Raw genomic sequence first — 20,118 nt, forward strand, 5'->3', positions numbered from 1 at the left:
GCTCATCCCGCCCCAAGCTCCCCCAGCACACCCCAGCCCCATCCAGCCCCCCGGCTCATCCCGTGGCCCCCGGCCCCATCCGGGGTACCAGCACCCCATCCGGGGGTGTCCAGGGTATCCCGGAGGGTCGGAGGTCCCCCGCTCGGCCACGGCACCGCAGCCTTGTCCAGGGCATCCTGGCTTACCTGGGTTACCCCAGCTGGTCCAGGGTTTGCTTCCAGGGAGCCGCAGCTCTCCCGGCTCATCCAGGGCACCCCGACTCGTCCAGGGTACCACCATCCTCTTCCTCCCTCCATCGGGTTTGGACCGTAGGCTCACGTAGCGCAAGCTCGTGGCTGATCCGGCTGACGCCGTTCTGGTCTCGGCATCACAGGAGAGCGATTCATCCGCTTTTCCCGTAGGGAGGTGAAGGTCCGGTGGTGCTGGAGGGTTTTTTGGTGGAAAGACTTCAGGGGGGGTTGGATCAGGCCTTGCTCTGCAGAGGCAGAGTGGAAGATGAAGGTGATAGTGCGTCCAGAGCATCCCTGTGCTTGAGTACCGCCAGGCATCGACGCATTTTTAGCGTTCAGCAGAAGTGCCATGGGAGTTGAATTTTGCTTTGTCATGCAAAAGTTAAAAATAGTTGCACTTAATTCAGCACTTAAGCTGTTCATCCTGCTTTTGTGCTCACTTCTCAGCCAGGAAGAGCCTTCTTACGGGGATGTGCCAGTTTTTATTAACAACGCTTTGCCTTTCTGTACTGCCTCCTCCTCTCTTTGGCCTCTCAACTTTGTTGTTATTCCACAGATCCCAAAGCCCGGAGACGCACCGGCAGCCAGGGAAGCACAGGTTGGGGTGGGGATGCAGACCTGGAGTCTGCTCCCTGCCTCCTCGGAAACCTGTTGTATGACGTAAGGCTGACACTGTCACTTCTGTCATCTCCAGGCATGGAGCGGTCAAGAATGAAGACACCTTCAAGACCTCCCCGTTTCATTTTGATCTGTGGTTCTACTTCACTCTGCAGAACTGGGTGCTGGACTTTGGGCGTCCCATTGCGATGGTGAGTGTGGCAGAGGCAGGCCCGCTGCTCTGCTTGCAATCAGCTAATTTAGGGTGGAGGACAGGGGGGCAGAGCTGTGGTGGTCCCCTGTAGACCCATGGGCTGTTTTCTATACCAAAGGGACACCCTTGAGGAGCTGTCCTTGAGACGAGGACCGCTGTGATGTACTGGTGTGAGTAACTGGTATCAAGCGTGTTGCTCCAAGTCACAGGGAAGGTATCTGGGAAACTTGTTCCATGTCATCTATCCCACGACTTTATGTTTTTGTAACAGAAGTTACCTGGCGAGGTTCCTACTGCTCTTCCCTGTACCTTGCCTGCATCTCCGGAGCTTGGGACTCCTGCTCTCCAGATAGTGCAGGGCAGAAGTGGCCATTACCCTCAAATGTAATTTTTTATTGCTGGCATCTGCACGTGGCAGAGGGTTAACGGAGATCCGATCCACTGCTGCAGGACTCCCGAATGCCTTGCTCGCTCGCTTGGCCACGCAACTTCACGGCATCGGCTTTGGGCAGCGCTGCAGGAGTGAATGGCTGAGATGTAAATACGCTGTGCGTTTAGGACTCACCTCCAGATTGCGCTTTTAGGGATGCTTGCTGGAAGAAGAGCTACCCAACTCCGTTACTAACAGCTACGTGAAGTCAAGCTGACAATCCGCAAGCAAGAGCAGTCCAAAGCAAAGATTTTCTCTCTCCCCGTCTTTCAGCCGGTGACGGGGCTGTAATCGCGAGCTGGGTGGCGAGGATATACTGATGTGCTTTTTTCCCCCCCTTCAGATAATCCTACCTTTGGAGTGGTTTCCGCTAAACAAACCAAGTGCTGGAGATTATTTCCACATGGCTTACAACGTTATCACACCATTCCTTCTGCTAAAGGTAAACCTCGAGGTGCAGGTGTTACTTTTTTTTTTCAGTATCACCAGTTGTAAAAACAGGGCAAACAATACAGTTTTGTAAAGGCTAAGAGTTTGTTAGGAACTTGTTGAACAAGCGTTGGTTATTCACAAACTCCTGCAAGTGAGCCGGCCCTACCGTACGTTAGAGGTTTGCCACTCCAGAAAGAATTTGCGATGCCGCCTTTTAAAGAGTAAGGCAGTGACCATCTTAATACAACTCAGTTCCCTGCATATACAAACCAAATCGCTTTTCCCTGGGAACTCCGGATTCAGGAGGAGTCAGAGCCCTTCCCCCTGGCTGGGCCAAAGCGTATTTTTGAGACAACATCTGCCCGTGACTTAAAAGACCTTATGAGACAGATGGAACTATAGTAGATTTTCTAAATTGTTCAGAGCTTAATTACACTTGCTCTTCGACATTAGAATTGTATCTTTAGCTTGAATTTATCTTGCTTCAGCTGCCAGCCACTGGATTGTGTGAACCATTTGTGAGGTTAAAGACTGTCATATCATTAGAAATCTTTTATTAAATACTTAGCAGCCAGAAGATATGAGAAAGCAATTATAAATATATTTTAACCTTCGTTAGCTAGAAATTGAATTATGTCCTAAGATGTAAATGATTCTCTCTCTCCTGAGTCTGTCTGGGAGATTTTAAATGCTGGCGTGGCCAAAAAGGAATATTCAGGCTACAGCCCCTTGGGGGATGTAAAAGCTCTGAAGCTCGGTCTGACCTGATACAGTCTGACACAGCCGATTTCTGCAGGCTGGGTACTCATCAGGTTAAAATTTGCAGTCTTGGACTTCCCTGGCAACACACATGAAGGGCTGGTCCACAGAAAAAATCTGTTTGTTATTCAGGGTGCACTTCTTTTGCCCAGTGTCCCTTCGAAGGACGTGTCCCACCGTCCTTTTCCATCAGACAAGAGCTTTCCTGGACCTTTTGCTCTCCTCGTCCTCTCTGACTCCTCTGATGTTCATACAGCAGTTACAGAGAAAGGGAAAGTTAAGCCTCAAAATTAAATACAAATAAGGAGCTTTTCACTGTTTATGAAGGGCTGCAAAGCTGATTTGGCAGCAGGGAGACAGGAGGCAAAGGTGGCCCCAGCTGATCCTCGGGCTGGGCTGATGCATCCCCCTGACCCAAGGCCAGCTTGGCATTCCCTCCAAAGCCTGAACTACTTGAGCTGGGATTTAAGTCTTTCAAGGTCTTCCCTGCTTTGCGAGCTGAGTGGGGAGCTCCTTTCTGGAGAGAAGCTCCCGCTCCTCGTCCCCGGCTGGGCTTGCTGGAGCTCGCCCCAGGCTCTGAGCAACACCGGGCTCCCCACCAGCCTCACGTGCCTGCCTCCACCCAGACCTGAGCAGACCATGAGATGGTACTGGGAGAGCTCATCGCTAAAGCTGGTGTTCAAAAGGTTGCCTCAACCGGTTTTGCTGGTAATTAGGTATTTCTAGATACGGGTTTAAATGCAGCTTCCTCTTTAGAAGCAAATAGAGAGGTGAGTCCGATTCCATTAGGAAGGAAAAAAAAAAACAACCCCAAACCGTTCAACAAGAGTCGTCTGAAAATCATCCAGCGGAGAATTATAAAGGAGCGAGCGTCTCTGAGGGCAGTGAAGTGCGTGTGCTCAGCGGGGTGCTGCTGGAGGCTCTCCCTGCCACTGGAGGGCACAGGCAGCCTTGCAGATCTGCTCAGCACAGGAACCAGAGAAAGCAGCTGCTTTTTTGTTTCTCATTAATCGGTTTTGATCACATCTGGTGAAGAAATTGCTTAAGTACTGTATTAGGAGTACTGGATCACTGATTCAGTCTAAGCATTGACTCACGTTAAGGGTGTTGCTTTGCAGAAAGGTTTAACAGGGGCAAAAAATGTCGTTTTATTGTTGCAAACAGGGATGAAGTGTGTACTCAAACCTGAAAGCCACGCAGGCTGGTGGAAATGTGTCTGAGGTGTTTAGGGAAAGCAGCTGCAATCAGGGAAGCTTGTTCTGGTGCGGTCGCACTGTTTTCCCGGGGGGACAGTGGTGTTTTTCCCGGCAGGGTGCCAGCCATCGCAGGCAGCAGCACAACCTGCAGCTTTCTGCAAGCCCCTGCTTGGGTTTAGATGATTTTTGCAAACCGGGAAGTCAGAGAGGGCAGAACTTGTCACGTGTCTCTGCTGGTACCGCCTCGCTGTTCGAGACGTCTCTGTTTTTAGCTCATCGAGAGATCCCCCAAGACCTTACCAAGATCAATGGTCTACGTCAGCATCATCATGTTTGTCATGGGAGCCAGCATCCACTTGGTCGGAGACTCCGTAAACCATCGCCTGATTTTCAGTGGCTACCAGCACCATCTGTCTGTAAGAGAGAATCCCATCATCAAGAACCTGAAGCCTGAGACACTGGTAAAGAAGCTGGTTTTTATACAAGCACTTAAAAAAAAAACGAATTGCTTGTTGTTATTTAATAGCGTCCTGTTCCCTCTGCCCTTTTAAATCTCTTTTCCTTGCATTGCAGATTGATTCCTTTGAGCTGCTGTACTACTATGATGAATATTTAGGTCATTCCATGTGGTAAGCAATTTACAGTCTATCTAGTGGCCTCGGAACGTAATACAAGGAAGGGCAGATCTGATCTGATCATAGCTTAATATGTAAAAAAATAAAACACAGCTGATGAGAGCTGGCTGGGGATAATGTTTTCATAGGCAGTGTGATTACAGTGGATCTTTCCCTTGGAAAATCGCCCATTCTCCCTAGTTTTGTCTGTGTCTCAGTGATATTTCTAGGACGTGGCAGTTGTTTGACAGCCACAAGGGCCAGAGGAACAGCTCGTCTGTTCTCGCCCTTCCACGGGATACCCGGGTGAAGGGACAAGTTACAGCGCAGGTCTGAGGGCTCCGCAGACTCCTTGGCTGTCACCACCCACGTTTTTCCTCCTCTGGAAGTTGACCATCTCGTTAGCCCTTTGCTCGCACCCCTCCTTTCCCGTGCATCCCTTTAGTGACCCCCGGAGAGAGGGAAGGCTTGCTCGCGTAGCCAGACCAGTGCCGCCCAGTAACAGAGACCTTTTGGCCATGGTGGTGCAGGGAGCTCAGCTGGGGTCTGATTTCTGTGCTATCACCCCAAGCTGACCCTAGAAATGCTTGTTCCAGCTGGACGGTCTGCTTCATCCAGCGTGGCTGCACTTGCTGACCCAGGGGCAGGCAATGCTGGTAGCGGCAGGTCCCGTGGGCGCCCTCCCGCCCGCGTGAGCAGCACCCGGTGCTGCAGACATGTCCTGCTGCTCTGCCTGTGCCAAGACCCCAGAAAGGACTGTCTGGCCCTTTATCTGCTGCCAGATAATCCTGAGACCTCTCTCAGCACAGAGGGAAATCTCTTCCCCCATCAGGCTTTCCCGGTTTATGTGCTTGATTGCTGTGAAGCAAGCAAATCCCATTCTTTTAAATAAAAAAGGGCTCTGTTAGGTTGTTGAAATCCTGGTCCACGTCCTGCTTTCTTGCAGGACACAACACAATGCTCTTAAACAGCCTCTTAGAGGCTGGGAGTGTAACAAATGCAATTGTTCGGCAGAGCACTTGAGCCCAGCGTTTGACCTAATCAGCAAACTTGGGCTTTTCCTGCGAGAGCCCCCGAAGTCTCGTTATCTGCAGGAGCACTTGGTGCCGCCGGGACATACAATAGCCCTGCACCAGGCACTGCCAGCCCTTCGTCTGTCGTATGGACGCAGCGGTAACCTCATAGCAAGAGCTGTGATGCTGGCAGAGAGGTGGGACCGTGCACCCCAGTTACCCACTGCTTCACCTGCCTGAGCACGTGTGGCCGGAGCAGGCTGGGTGGCCTCCGCTTCTGCTCGTTCACCAAATTAATTCATGGGCTCAGCATAGGAATTGCCTATGTGCATGGTTTGGATTTGGGGGGTGGGGATTTAAACACCTTCCAGGGTCACACCACCGCCCAGTGTGTTGTTTCTGTTTGCAGGTACATCCCTTTTTTCCTGATACTGTTTATATATTTCACCGGCTGCTTCACCCCTGTTGAAGAGGAGAGCAGGATGCCAGTGCCTGCCTTGCTTCTGATGGGGCCCAGCAGCCTTTATTACTGGTAAGTGGCTTCTGTCCACTCTGGGTGGGCAAGGGACGAAGAGGGAGTACCACAGGCAGCCCTGCAGCGTGCAGGCAGTGGCTCTCCCTTCCCCAGGGCAGAACTTGCAGCTTCTGCTCTGCAGGTCTGGAAAATCAAATCAAATCTGGTTGAAATTTGCAACCGCTTTAGCCTTTGCAAGTTGGGACAACTTCAGGGTCACTCATCAGCACTCCTGTCCCTGCTCGGGGTGTTTCTTCAACCACACTGTTGGTCATATTGTTATTGCTGGAGCTCCGGCTTCCAGCCTCCATGGTACTTGCTGTCTGCCCCCCTTCAAAGGCTGCCATTCGCTGTGCTGTTAGACAATTCCTCGACAATTTTGGGGTGGTCACCCGGCACCTGCAGCGCATCCGCCTGGTCTCAGGTTGTTGGTGGCAATGGGGATGCTCTCACCAGTTGCCCAGGGATTTTACACAGAGCCCAGGCCGCCTGCGTGATGCTCAGATGCTGCCTCCTTGGCTCGCCCTGCGGGTCCAAATAGCCTTTTGAGAGAGGTCTTATTTATTTCCCATTTTCATTAGCCTCATCTTCCCAAACGGTTTCCCTGATGGCAGCCAAACAACTTTTCATTCATCTTCAGAGATGATGTTCTCTCTTGCCTGTGGCTTTGCCCCCTGCTGAGACTGTTTTTATACAGTAAATTAATTTTTGATAGTCAAAATCATCAGGAAGATTTGGTCAGTTCCCAGTTACCCCGTTACACTTCCTTTAAATATATCAGCGTGAATCTCTGCAGTTCGTGTGCTAGTGATTTAAGAACCAGGGAGTGTAATTCCTCCTTCCCCCTGCTAACACCCGTTCAGGACTGGCCACTGCCAGATACAGCACAGGGGGAGCGGAGGATTTTTGGACTAAATGAGCACAACATCCCCGGGTCGGAGCCAGAGCTTGGCTTTGGTTCTGCCTTTAAGCATCCCATTCACAAACTGAGCCCAGCACCTTTCAAATCCCATACTGGGCACGCATTTCTTTACCCATTCTCTTAGTGAAGCCCATAGCTCAGTTGTTAAATTACCAGTAAGAAACATGAAAACAAATCACAGCTTAAAAGCTGGCAGTAGAAAGCAGCACAGCTTCGTTTGTCTGGATGTAGAGCAGGGAGAAGGGGGAGGCGTTCACCCCAGGTGAAGCTGGACGCGCCGGGGGCTGCTGTCGCTCAGCGCTTGCCCCCGGGGACACTAACGGGTGCTTCTGCTTTGTAGGTATCTCGTGACGGAGGGTCAGATTTTCATCCTCTACATTTTCACTTTCTTTGCCATGATGGCTTTAGTGATGCACCAGAAACGCAAAGGACTCGTCCTGGACAGCAATGGGCTTTTTCTCTTCTATTCCTTCATCATAACGCTAGTCCTCATCGCTGTTTGGGTGGTTTGGCTGTGGAATGACAAAATTCTCAGGAAGAAGTATCCTGGCGTGATCTATATCCCTGAGCCGTGGGCATTTTACACCCTGCACATGAACAACCTCCATGCAGCAAAGGAAAGTTTATAAGTTTTGATATTTTAGAGTGATTCGAAGAAAAGAAAAAAAAAAAAAAATCTAGTTTTTCTAATGTAGATGTATTTCAAATAAATTCCTGACCAACATTAGCTGCAAGACGTATCGTATGTTAACTAGACCTAGCTAGGGAGGGGGTGTTCGAACAAAAGAGAAAAATAGTCTTTGCAATTTAATGCTTTAAAGCCGGGGCCGTGGCAGGGGTGTCTCCCCTGGCTTTGCACCGGCCAGCCCTCACAATTGCACAACGCAGTTCCACGCTGGACTTCTTCGGGTGCTTAGGGGACAGCACCAAACCCCTCCCGTACCGGAGCAGGGGCGCAGCATCTCAGCCCCACGGCGGTCCACGCCGCTGGCGAACCCCCATCCCACCACAACCGGAGAGCATCCTGGCCTTCAACGGGAGCGGTTTGCCGGGAAGTCGGAGCGCTCTCGCCTTCCCCGTGTCTTGGCACAGAGGGGTGTATCCGCTCCTCCCACGCTGCTCCCAGCCGAGCAAACAAGCCGGGAAGGGGCTGAGCCGCCCTACCTTGGATCTGCAGGGAGGCTCTGCTGGGCTGTGCCTCCCCGGGGAGCCCTCCCGAGGCCCCGACTGTCAGCGCCGGGGTTAAGCCCTCGCTGCCAAGCACGGGCACGGTGCGGGAAGGGTCTGGCTGGCGGCAGAAGGGCCAATTCCCCACGAAGAGCATCGGGCGGGGGGTGAGCTCCAGCATCGGCCCCGCTCGTGTGGGGTCTGCGCTGCCGGCAGCTTCTGCTCCCGCTCACCCCTTCTCCAGCCTCAGGTGATGGAGCTGAGCTTCTGCAACTCCAGCTGCATCCCTGCGATGGTTTATGTCTATAAAATTTGTATTAGAGCCCTGTGTGACGGAATCCAAGTGGTAGAAGGAAAAAAAGCTATTAGCGAAACATACTGAATAAAAACATTTGGTAAAAGCTGAGGGACTCACATTGCTTCCTGGAGCAGCTCTGTTCTTTGAAGGGAGAATCTTTATCCCATGAGATTTAAGGATCCTGAACGTGTCATTGTAACAGGGCAGGGTCTGCCCTGGGAAGGGTCTGGTCCATGTGGTCACTACGGCCACTAAATATTTTGTTCTTGGGTCTAGAGCTCAGCCACGGCCTGGCATCAGGGACTTCATCCCCCCGCACACGTGCTAGCCCTGCCTGCGCAGCCGCTGGGTTTCTTTTCGGGGTACTTCGAGCACCAGCAGATCCACAGAGGCAGAACATCGCCCATCCCACACCCAGGAGCACCCGGCCGAGCTGAGCTTTTTGTAGGGGACAGGATGGGACAAAATTGTAGATTTATGTATACTACTTGCTTTTCAATGGCTTGAATGTCAACTGAGTGGCAGAAGCATAGCACTGGAGACGTGAGCAAACACGGCTGTTCGTCTGGGCTAGTCCACCCCAGCTGGAGGCTCTGCCTCCCCACGCACCCAGGTTTAAACCCCAGAAGCTCCCCGGCTCGCTGCAGCCCTCCCTCTCCCTCAGCATCATTTCCTCGGTGTCTCCCTTCCGAGGGCTGCAACAAGACTTGGCAGTCCCGGAGGCTCCCAAGCAGATTAGCTAAATAAATGCTAATAAATAAAAACTCAGATAATGGGGACCTTTTTAAACCATCTCAAAAAGCCCTTCTTCTCTCAGCCTGTCTGCAGTGTCCCAGCTCCTTCACGTTTGCAGAGGGCACATCTAAACCCCCCTTTCCCTGCAAGGGCAAGGCACAGCGACATTGCCAGCGATGCCCAACGCCCTGCACTGAGCTCAGCCAGGACGTGCAAAGCCTGACCTAACTCCTTCTCCCGCCCACCAGCAAAACCCCTCCAGCAGTAACTGCAAAGCTGTAAATCCCCCCGCACCCTTCCCCAGTGGCCTCAGCAGATCTCGACAAGGCTGGATTTGTCTCCCAGCAGCTAAGCTTGGTGCAAGGTGTGCAGCTATTTGAGATTATCAAACCTTTTGTGCTCAACCAGCTCATCTCCATCCAGCCTGACCCCAAAAACTCTTAAACCCCGACCGAAGGAAGCTCTCGCCCCACTCCACCCGACAGCATCGCTGCTCGGGGTCCCGGAGAGCCCTTCTCCCCACGGCGTGAGCAGGAGCCGCGCTGGCAGCAGGATCCAGCCCTGGCAGGGATCAGGTCTCGTAGCCATAGCAGCAGGGTATTTATTACAGCCTGGCCGCACTCCGCCCCGGGCTGGCGGACTTTAGCCCTTAATTGAATAGAAAAAGTAGGAGCAGACGCCTCTGATCCCGACGGGCAGCATAAAACACAAGGAGGGCCCGCAAAATAATGGTGAGTGAAGCGTTTTGGCCGATACAAACTGCTCACCCCCGCTCCCCCATCTAGATTTTAAAGCTGCTTTTTTTTTTTTCTTCTCTCTCCTTCCCCCTTCATGCTACAGGCAAAATTTCTGTCCCAGGATCAAATTAATGGTACGTACAGTTCTGGTCTGGTTTTTTTTCAAATATTATGAGCAAGATCAGCTTAACAAATTTATAGCTAATGGCATTTCCCCCAAAAGGGTCTCAGTCTGGGCTTGTGCTCCCCCACTTGCCCTCCTCCCAGCTCTCGAGGGGATCTGCTCGCTCTGAAAGCGGAGAAATCTCCCTGATTTCATTAAAACAGCAGTAGGCACGGGCAGGGAGCTGAGACCACCTGCAGACCAGATCGCACCAAGACTGGCAGAAGTTAACCAGCGACCTCCCAGCCCCGTAAACACAGCCCTGGCCGAGCTAGCAGGGACCAGGAGAAATTTCAGGTGACGGTCTGCAGTACTGGAGCCTGGCAAGGCTTCACGTATGATGGGAGCGAAGGTGAAGGAGGAAGAGGAAGGTGCAGGAGGTACAAATGCTTGCTGTGAGGCACCAGGGCTCTCCCTGGTAAAGGGGACCCCTGCCTCGGGTGGGAACGAGGAAGGGTTTGCTATGAGAATGGCAGAAGAAAGCTAAAATAAGAGTATTATTGCAAATCTGTTAATCTGCAGCGCCCTTGGACTCAGCAGCTCTGCAGGATTGCCGCAGGGGAGGCGGCGGCCGGGGTAGCGGGAGGCCACAGCACCCACGGGGCACCCAGCACCCAAAGGGCACCCTGCACTCACGCCTGCAATAAGGTCTAGGGACAGAGAGGATGAGGGGGGTGGAGGGTGATCGCACCAAAATAGGCTGATTTTTATTTCTCTGGCTGCGCTGCAGACAGGATTGTCCCTATGCAGCACAACTTGCCCGTTAGCGTTGAGCGTGACGAGGAGCAGAGCCTGCCACTGCGCTGGGAGCAGAGTGGGAAGGCAGAATGAGAGATGGCAGCCTTATCTAGGTCAGCTGCAACCCTTAATTTATTTGAAAACTGCGAAGCCAGTGTTCGGGGGGGAAGGGGAGAGGGCGAGCAGGCAGGCGAGGACCGCGGGAGAAGCGAGGGAGGGGAGATGCTGCAGCGGGATGGCGGCAGGGCAGGCAGAGCCCTCCTCTGCTGGACTCACCCGCCGGCAGCACTCAGACTGTCAAATGCGACATGACCAGTTCTTTTGGCTTTTATTAAAATCCAGCCAGTGGCAGGCAGAGGCAGGGGCAAGTGCCAGACCCTGCGCAGACCATGGCAGGGACCAAAGCAGCATCCTCCACTGCTCCTTAAGGCTCGTTCCTTCAGCATCCTCTCCTACCCCCCATGAAGGCAGAGAAAAGTACTTTTTAACAGTATTCTACGTATTTGGAAGCCTGACTCCGCTTTCAGACTTACTTCATTAGGCTGAAGGACCCTGATTAGCTCAGCTATTCACAAGGCCGGGTTTTAATTGCCCTTGGCACTTCACCCGGGGTCCTCCCCCACTGTCCATCATCCTCCTTGAAATGAGACACCCCGAACCAGACACAATATCCCCGCTGGAGCCCTACCAACGCCGCCCGGCCGGGCAACGGGAGAAGAAACATCACTGGTAGATCAATGTGATCTTACATGGCATAACAGAGTTTTGGTTTTTAATTAGAGTTCAAGGAATGTTTTTCCCTGTACGACAAGAAACAAAAAGGCAAGATAAAAGCCTCCGACCTGATGGCAGTGATGCGGTGCCTGGGAGCCAGCCCGACGCCAGCAGAGGTGCAGAGACACCTGCACTTGCACAAGATCGGTAAGCAAAGTGCAGCCTTAGCACAGGAATAAAACACATTGGATTACGGTTGGAAAAATTCAACTTTTCTGAAGTCAGGAGACTACATGCAAAGACAAGAAGCTGCCTGGAGCCCAGTAGGTAATATGCACTCTCAGGTGAAACAGCCCAGGCAATGCAGCATAACCAAGGGCAGTCACCAAAACCTAGTCTGATGTGCTAGACCGTGAACAAAGTCAATCCAGCACACAGATTAGAACAGTGCCATTGAAAAAGAAAAGCTTCAAGAGCAGCAGGAGGCGTACATATTGATTATGGATTTTGAGGCTGGGAAACTGTCCAGTCCAACCAGCAGAGGTAGAAGAGCACAGAAAGATATTCATCTGCGGGTATGTATAAATAAATACAAAGTGCAGCACAAAGACCGAAGAAGAATCATGAGATAAGGTGGGCTGGATTAAAAATTCTGGATACAAGGTTTCAGGCACAAGTCTAGCAAAGCTATAAATGGGTTTTCAGGCCAGGAGAAAGCCCCCAGCAGTGGTCCGCCCTGGTCCAGACCAGAGTCAGGCAAAAGGGAAAAGGTGCCCCAGGAAGGGGAACTGGGGGGGAGGGGAGGGGGATGCTTACATCTGGATCCAGACTACAAAACCAAGCCATTCCTAAAGAATCTGCTCTTATTTTTCCAGACAGAAATGCAGAGTTGGATTTCTCCACTTTCCTGAATATTATGTACAGGCAAACGAAGCAAGAGGAACCCGAGAGGGAAATCCTCACGGCCTTGTCCATGATAGACAGGCAGAAGAGAGGCATTATCAACGTTTCGGAGCTGAGAGCCAAGCTTACAAGACTAGGAGAAAAGCTCTCCGAGGAAGAAGGTATTTTGCAATTCAAAGATGTATCAAATGCTCCCCATCTTATTTCCTTCCTGATTTTTCTCTGTAGTCAAATCTGGGATCAGGCGCTTCCAGCTGGGAAGCCAGGAAAGACCTGCACCAGCAGGAGATAGCGCTGGTGCCTCCCTCAGTTGGGGGGCAAGGGATGTCCCCCCATCACGCCCGAGACGTGCAGCACACCAGGGCATCACGCCTCACCGTCGTGTCCCCAGGTCCACCCCACCGGCACCAGTCTCCTTCCTGCCACAGCCACACGATGTGCCTTCCTTTAAAACACTTTCCCCTCGGAAACCAGAGCCCCCAGCAAACCCAGACAGGCACACAGAGCGGGGAGCGCTCCCAGAGCCGAGCAGAGCGCGTTAGCGACGTCAGCTTGCTGCAGCTAATTAGACTCACGTGAGGGTGAAGTCACCTCGCTGTTGTCAGCCTCTACCCACAGCGCGATCGCTAAGCAGAGATTTTGTACTTTGCAGAAGAGGTAAGCCAGCTGCCCACTAACCGGGAGTCCTTTTTCCTTTCTCGAGTTGTTTCCTGAATGATGATTTTTCACCCCGAGATGCTTCACTGTATTTATAAAGCGAGCGTCTGTCCCACGAAGGGCCCTGGGAGAGCGTCCGCGCCCCCAGCTGCAGCGATGCTCTGCGGAGCACACAGGGCACTGGCCGTTTCCCAAGAATGCTGCTGCGGCGAGCTCTGTGGCCAGCAAAAATTGGAAGAGAGACTTCTAAATTAAGATTCTTTAAAAAAAAAAAAAAGAAAAAAAACTGTCCTGTTTGTCCAAATTTTGCCTCCAAGGGGCACAACAGGAGGGAATTTCCAGGACGCTGAAAATGATCAAAACCTTTTTAGACAGCTGATTTTGCCCTAGGCATTTTATGTATGTATATAAACTTTTTAAATGCATGCCCCGCTTTCCCAGCTTTCACAGGCTGGAGGAGGGGGCCCAGGCCTGCGGGAAGGCAGGGCAGCGCTCTGCACGCCCCTCTGCCCAGCAGCCCTGCAGACGGGGTGTCCCGTCCCCTCCTTGCTCCAAACCTCATCACCCGTGGCTTCTCCTCTGGCTCTCGCAGAGCTCTCGCCCCTCCGACACCACTGCGGAGAGCAAGCTCTGGAGCTTGCACTTTAATGCTCCATCTTTGGCAGAAAGCAAGTAGAAAAACCCATCGATGGTTTGATATGGGCAAGGAGTGAGTTTTATCAGGGTTATGGGGTTGGTACAGACCCCGTTAGGCTCCTCAGGGGTACAAGAACTGTCCTTTCTAATGTTAAAGGAGAATTTAGATTTAATTAGAGCAAGGTTGGTCAGTCCAGTTGCCATCACCAGTTTCATGAGTGATACGCCAACAAGGCATGTCTTCTGAGTGTTTTCTTCAGTTGTTTAACTGGAATAATAGTTTATGCAGCTGTTTACATTTGAAAGCACTTTCAGAGCTATTATGAGAGCTGAGCAGTGAAGACATGGAGACATTAACCCTAATCAAAGGCATCCTAGCAAGAACCGCTGTTACATAAAGAAGATTTGGGAGTGCAGGGGGATCTCCCATTACTTCGTGAGTAGATGCGCAGCCTATACACCAACTTGTAACAAGGCGCTATAGATCCTGAAGTAGCATGCAATGCTTCTTCCCAAAAAAAAGTCCCCCCTTGGGCTTGACACACTGAACTCCAGCTTGCTAAGTTGCTATAAATATTTGATGCTGGAACAGACTCAATTTCATTAGCATCTGCAATTGTTCAGTAACTACTGGCACATACCTTTTTTTACAGTGGCTCCAGAAAAGCCTTCACTTCATTTTAATTTAACGTACTTTTACCAAATGAGAACCGACACATTTTTCTTCTGTGTTATTTTTAAATGTTCTGGGAAGAATTAATTATTTCTTGAATTTATGTCCTTAGAAGCATTTGATTACCATCAGGGTATTCTTTTTGAAAGGAGGATTAGATCTCCTGGAAAGAAAGAACTGTTACTTACCTTACAGTAAGTAAGTTCTCACAACAGCCCCTCATTTACCCCACACTGCAACCAGATCCTGCCAGCAGCAGCTTCCACAGGGGCTGCGCTTACCCCCTTTATATACACTGATACCTGACTGCAAACGGGGGAAAGCAGCGTCTCAGCCTGTACCCGCACGAACAGAAGAGAGAGGAACCAGGGGGGAAAGCAGCGTCTCAGCCCGTACCCGCACGAACAGAAGAGAGAGGAACCAGGTTATGCTGCTCACAGAGACCTTCCACAACTATTTACAGTAAAACAGCTTATTTCCCCCTAAACCTCCCCCGCTCCCAATGACCTTCCCCCTGGATTTCACAACTGGCAACTGCAAAGCTATTATTCTGTGCTCAAGTATGAGTACTTGGAGTCTTATTTAAACAACCACAGCTCGTTCAGCCTGAACAGCCGTTCTGGTAACCTCAGCCAAGTAGCTCACGAGTAAGAACGCAGATCAGCCTCCGCCATTTCAGACAGGGAGAGCACTCGAGCACTGCCCCGGCCAGGTGACTCCAGCCCGCATGGGCATGAGATTATGGAGGATTCGTAATTAGCACATGGCCAAGTATAATCCATCTGTTTCAACGGTCCATCAACAGGCTCTAAACACCTAAAAGGTGTCCTGCTAACAAAATATCCAACGATAAACGCAGGTCCACAATGCAACAGACGGACCCCCTGCCCCATCCCTCTGCACAGCATCCAGCCACGATCCTGTTATCGCACCGATGGCCCCAAGAAAAACGGCAACACACTTGTGACCACCACACGCCCCTCAACATCCGCAAGCATGCAAGCAAAAAGCTCTTCCGGACTGTACTAGATACCTTATTGAAGGAAATTGCTGCCCAAAACACGATCAAATAAAAGCTGCTGGGATTCTCTGATGCTTGTTTTAGTGCCCACCCGCTATATGTTATGGGCAAATTAAACAAGCAAGGGAATTCGCCTCCTCCCCTGTCATCCGGACGAATGTGGCATCTAATTCCCATTAGCAGCTTCATTCAGCAACATTTAACACTACTTTTCTATGCGTCATTTCTTACATACTTCTATTTTATTGACATTATCTGACAGGAAAAATACCTTTTAATGGTTTAGCCTGTCCAGAAGAGAACATTTTAAGTTAGGTCACTGCCAAGACATTCCCAAAGCTGGAAGGAAAAGCATCACTGCTGCCAGGTGCCAACTGCACGGTTACCACTTCTTTAGAAGTATTTTCAGCAAGAGCCTTAGACCCCCAGCTGAGAAGGTATTCTTCGCTTTCAAACACTAAAGGCCTGCCAATATTAACAAGCGTCACACAAATCTACTTAAAGTTGGGCACATAATCTGCATGAGCGCTTAGTTTTGTCTAAATTGAATAGGGTTTGCTATTCAAGCCAAATAAGCCACTCCTACCAAGAGCAATTAAAAGCTGATTTGGATTAAATTTGTGAATCTTTTCCATGTGGAACTCGAAGAGATGGACATCTCTGCTCCAGAAAGTTAGACACTGAAATCAAAATCAGTGTGCTAACTGATGCTAGTTTAAAGCTACAATGTGGATGGCACCTCCAACTGATCCCAGAAGTTACTACTTCTAACAAAAATTATTTGGAAACCCAAATCCTGCATTGGTCTTCTTTTGAAGATCACAACATCCCTAATATATGCCACTCAAACTTGTATTTTCTTTTACTCTTTCTTTCAGTTGATGACCTGCTAAAAGAAGCCAAAATTGGACCAAATGGAACAATAAAATATGAAGAATTTGTCCGCGTCATTTGTCTTCCTACAGTCGACTACCAAAATTCAAACCAAAAGATTTGATAAGAGCAGGACCTGAAACTTTTTTAACTTCAATTTTTCCTAGTTACCACTTGGACTCAGGAATCATCATTTGCCTTTAAAAATCCTTATTTTGCCTTCATGATAGTGCTTACATTCACACAGGTTCCCACCCCATTTCTGGAGAAATGTTGTCACAAAATGTGAGCTGCTACTTAAATAAACTGAATATAACACTCCCTTGTGTAACATGTGTCATGCTTGAAAAAAAACCCTCTTATTTAAAAATGCGTTTAAGTCTACAGATTGTGGCATAAATGATAACTTGCAGTAAAGGTCTCAAGGTGACTGTGTTCTAAGAAGTCAGCAACACCCATAACCATTTCTGCTTCCACACACCCAAGCCCTGACACGGGAAGCCTGATTATGTCACGACGGTGGTAAATTTACTGTAACTATGCGCAGCTCCCTGGTATTCCTTGGATCCATGGTATGATCCAGTAACTCCCAACCAGATGTTCCCCTGTCACGAAGTTGTCAAGTTAACAGCCCCGCTTGCGGGGTGGCCGCGTCCCTGTTGACTATCCAGAGCGACAGGAGACAGGCAGCCGGCAAATCTCCAACTCCCCCAGTTAGTGATGCTCACCGGCTGCAGAGGACAACTCCCAGTCTCCAAGCGGTCTACGATCACTGTCTCATTCCTCCTCATCTTTCGCTCCTCCAACATACGAGATCTCTGTATTGTTGTACTTCTGTCACATTATTTATTAAGGTGCAGTATCTTGCAACGTCAAGCTGCCCCTGCATTCTGAGGCAACACACTGAAAATGCTGTGCTTGGTAAATGTATCTGTCACCAAGTTCTGGGCTAGCTGCCCAGAACGTACTCCTAGAGACAGCCTGGCAGGGAAAAACATGGGCCATGAAAATTCAGCTTCTCTACAGCAGGAAAAAAACACCTCATCTCTCTTGACTTCAGGCTGATTAAAACCCGTGTGCCCCAGAGCAGTCATGATTGATCTTATTCCACCTACATCTTGGCAGCTTTTGCTAAGGTCCTCAGATTGGTACGACATTTAGGACAACATACAGCAGATTCTCTCTGGAGTCGACTGGAATTTGCAGAGACCATCTTTGCACAGTCACAGCACAAGCAGCAACCTGTGAAGTACACGGGAAGAGTGTACACGCTCCTGCCGGGTCTGCTGTGGCTTCTACCCATGGGAGCCCCCTTCCCTTCAGCTTCCCCTCCTTCCACCCGTGCCTCTCCTTCCTTCTTTTAATTCTGAATCTTTATCACTGAAGCAACTAACTTGCTTTTTGCTCAATTTGTGAAATGACCAGCAACTAAATCATTACAGATACAATACATTTATCCCCTAATGAGGCACCTAGCACAGCCTGAACACCGCAGACTAAGGCTACCACCAAATCCATAACACATCGCTGCAACGCTTGGAATCAACCGGGACTATAACAAGCACAAACTTGATTAGAAACTGAAAAAACAAAGCATGAGCCAATCTTAACCCTTCCAAATCAGTAACAGTGTCTCTAGAAGGGTAAAGTAGGGATTATTCTCATGGAATATTATTACATGGGGGTAAAAAAAGCACAAAAGATTAGATGACATGCTGAATGCTACGCAAGAAATGGAAGCAGATCCAGGATACATCTTTCAGACAAATGGCAGTTTTGTGTCCAACCGCCGCTGATTCAGAGCCAAACTGCAGAGCCTGCGGTTCTCGCAAGTCGGCAGTCCCAGACTAACCCAGTGAGCTCAGACTTGGACCCTGACATGCCAGGATACTAACCAAAGGCCCTCTGAACAGCAAAGGATCACGCTTCAAGGGGAAATAAACCGCTCGATGTAAAACCGACATACGTTGTCATACCTTTCTACTGCATCCCTCAATTCTTATAGTAGCTCTTCCTACTCTACAGATAGAAAACAAACAAAACCCCTTGTTTCTCTGAAAATTCGAGTTACAAGCAGCTCAACACTCAGATAACACCCCAGAAAAACATCATACAGGGAAACAGAGATAGGATTCACTAGAAAACCCAAGAATAGGTTCCAAGTAACAGCAAAAAAAAGGATTTCCCTTGTAACTCTCTTCTGACTGTTCACAGTTAATCTCAGTGTTTGGACCTACCTTGAGGCTGAGCCTTTGAGCACTAGCGCCTTTTGGAGGTCCACCCACAGTGTGGAGTTCAGTTTCTGCCCACCGGAGCTGTTCCAGACCTTTGCTACAGAAGTACCAGCGATGAAGGCAAGCAAAAACCTCAGTTGCTTTGAGCATGAGCGTAATTAGCTTATGAAACAAGGAGTTCATTTAGAAGCATTTGTTTCCAATATGCATCAATAGCCAAATTACAAATGATCCAATACACAGCTTAATTCTTCCCTGTTGACCAGAACAGTTGATTAACAAATCCTTTCAGCTGCAGACAATATAAAAGCTTGTATGTCATGGGGATTGATCAGCTCAAAATCACTTTGGATTACTCCAGAATGCATCTGTATCATAACAGGCGGTTACTACCCTCTCTGGGTGGGTAAACATTACCCAAATAAACGCTAGCTAAAAGAAACCGCACCTCACACACACTCACAAAACAAAGCAGCATTGTCAGAGCTTGGAGAGACAAGTGTGAGACACTCCATGCCACAAAACATTCAGAAGCAAAGCATTCCTGTTCAAAAGAGACCTTTGCAACTCTGAGTTCACCGAAAAGACCCTGCCCTCCCACTTCCCCCCTCTCCCCCCCCCAGGAAACACAACGTAACTGAATGCTTTTTATTACATCTAAAGATTTCTACATAAACAGGTAACATTCAATAGGTAAACCATTTTTTTTTCCAATGCATATAATAAATATTTTCACTTGGTACTTTTATACAAACTGACATTGGTCTACTATACATTTTTAAAAGCCATTTACTGGTTTGGCATGCTGTATGGAAACTAAGAGAAAGTTTTAAGGCAATGAATGACAGATTTAAATTCATGGAATTAATGGTATTTTTAATATTCTGCTTATATACATTTTTCCCTTTGTTAATTAAAACAATTAACAGCAGCACTTTCGGGGACCACCAGCAATTTTCCCTTGTTAGAAATCTAAGCTCTGTTAAAAAATAAAAAAAAAAGAAAGAAAGTAAGTTACACTGACAAACCAAAATCCTTTCTATTTAAAATGTGCTTGAAACCCTGAAATGTTAAACTGCAACGAAGAATTAATTTTCAAAACGTTCTCCTCACAGTCCTCAGCTCTGCATTGGGAGGCAGGTCCAAGAGAGTCCAATGAAAATCTATCAGTCATCCCGTCCTTGAAAGGCTTATTGAATCCTTGCCATGGCGAGGAAGGGGAAGCCTGGAATTGCTGTCGCATCTATCATTATGGAAGTGCTACAAAGTTTTGAACACATGGCACAGGTTATAGTTTAGCGCGGTGTTTCTTCTACAGGATGCATCAGTAATGCTCTCAAGACTGATTCAAAGCCACTTCCACCCTGCTATTCAAACAACAGCTACGTACTCATATCCGTGTGTGTATGTACATACACACACAGAGCACTATACGTAACACAGACACACATGCACGTGTGCGCACACCCCACTCCTCCAGTGGAAGAATTTGAGGACAAGAGACCACTAGTCTAAGGACCACAGAAACTCTGCAATCTGCAGCGAACAGAGCAGCACGGCAAGCCAGGCCGCCCCGGGTTGCTTTACTGCATCTTTGATCATACGCGAACTAATGGAGACTGAGTTTTGGAGTGACATTTGCAGGGAA

At 49.4% G+C, this 20,118-nt stretch overlaps 2 protein-coding genes across 2 annotated transcripts; both read left to right on the top strand.

Annotated features, from left to right (window-relative positions):
- The first annotated feature begins 700 nt into the window (after window positions 1-700).
- On the top strand, window positions 701-7,635 carry CLN6 (ceroid-lipofuscinosis, neuronal 6, late infantile, variant). Its single transcript, XM_009581071.1, has 7 exons — window positions 701-828; window positions 925-1,039; window positions 1,815-1,913; window positions 4,131-4,319; window positions 4,432-4,487; window positions 5,895-6,017; window positions 7,262-7,635. The coding sequence occupies exons 1-7, from the start codon at window positions 701-703 to the stop codon at window positions 7,548-7,550; spliced, it is 999 nt and encodes a 332-aa protein (XP_009579366.1). The 3' UTR covers window positions 7,551-7,635.
- Window positions 7,636-9,952: 2,317 nt separating this feature from the next.
- On the top strand, window positions 9,953-16,360 carry CALML4 (calmodulin-like 4). Its single transcript, XM_009581072.1, has 4 exons — window positions 9,953-9,992; window positions 11,540-11,680; window positions 12,349-12,537; window positions 16,242-16,360. The coding sequence occupies exons 1-4, from the start codon at window positions 9,953-9,955 to the stop codon at window positions 16,358-16,360; spliced, it is 489 nt and encodes a 162-aa protein (XP_009579367.1).
- The last annotated feature ends 3,758 nt before the right edge of the window (window positions 16,361-20,118 follow it).

The sequence above is a fragment of the Fulmarus glacialis genome, unplaced genomic scaffold, assembly GCF_000690835.1.
Source record: "Fulmarus glacialis isolate BGI_N327 unplaced genomic scaffold, ASM69083v1 scaffold13047, whole genome shotgun sequence".
Taxonomy (NCBI): Eukaryota; Metazoa; Chordata; class Aves; order Procellariiformes; family Procellariidae; genus Fulmarus; species Fulmarus glacialis.

Bases quoted from the DNA above. Each gene is read 5' to 3' on its own strand.
- CLN6 (XM_009581071.1), top strand. From the start codon at position 701: ATGTGCCAGTTTTTATTAACAACGCTTTGCCTTTCTGTACTGCCTCCT. The intron at 1,040-1,814 runs GTGAGTGTGGCA...CCCCCCCTTCAG, and splicing joins TTGGGCGTCCCATTGCGATG to ATAATCCTACCTTTGGAGTG. The intron at 6,018-7,261 runs GTAAGTGGCTTC...TCTGCTTTGTAG, and splicing joins CCCAGCAGCCTTTATTACTG to GTATCTCGTGACGGAGGGTC.
- CALML4 (XM_009581072.1), top strand. From the start codon at position 9,953: ATGCTACAGGCAAAATTTCTGTCCCAGGATCAAATTAATG. The intron at 9,993-11,539 runs GTACGTACAGTT...GTTTTTAATTAG, and splicing joins GTCCCAGGATCAAATTAATG to AGTTCAAGGAATGTTTTTCC. The intron at 12,538-16,241 runs GTATTTTGCAAT...TCTTTCTTTCAG, and splicing joins AAAGCTCTCCGAGGAAGAAG to TTGATGACCTGCTAAAAGAA.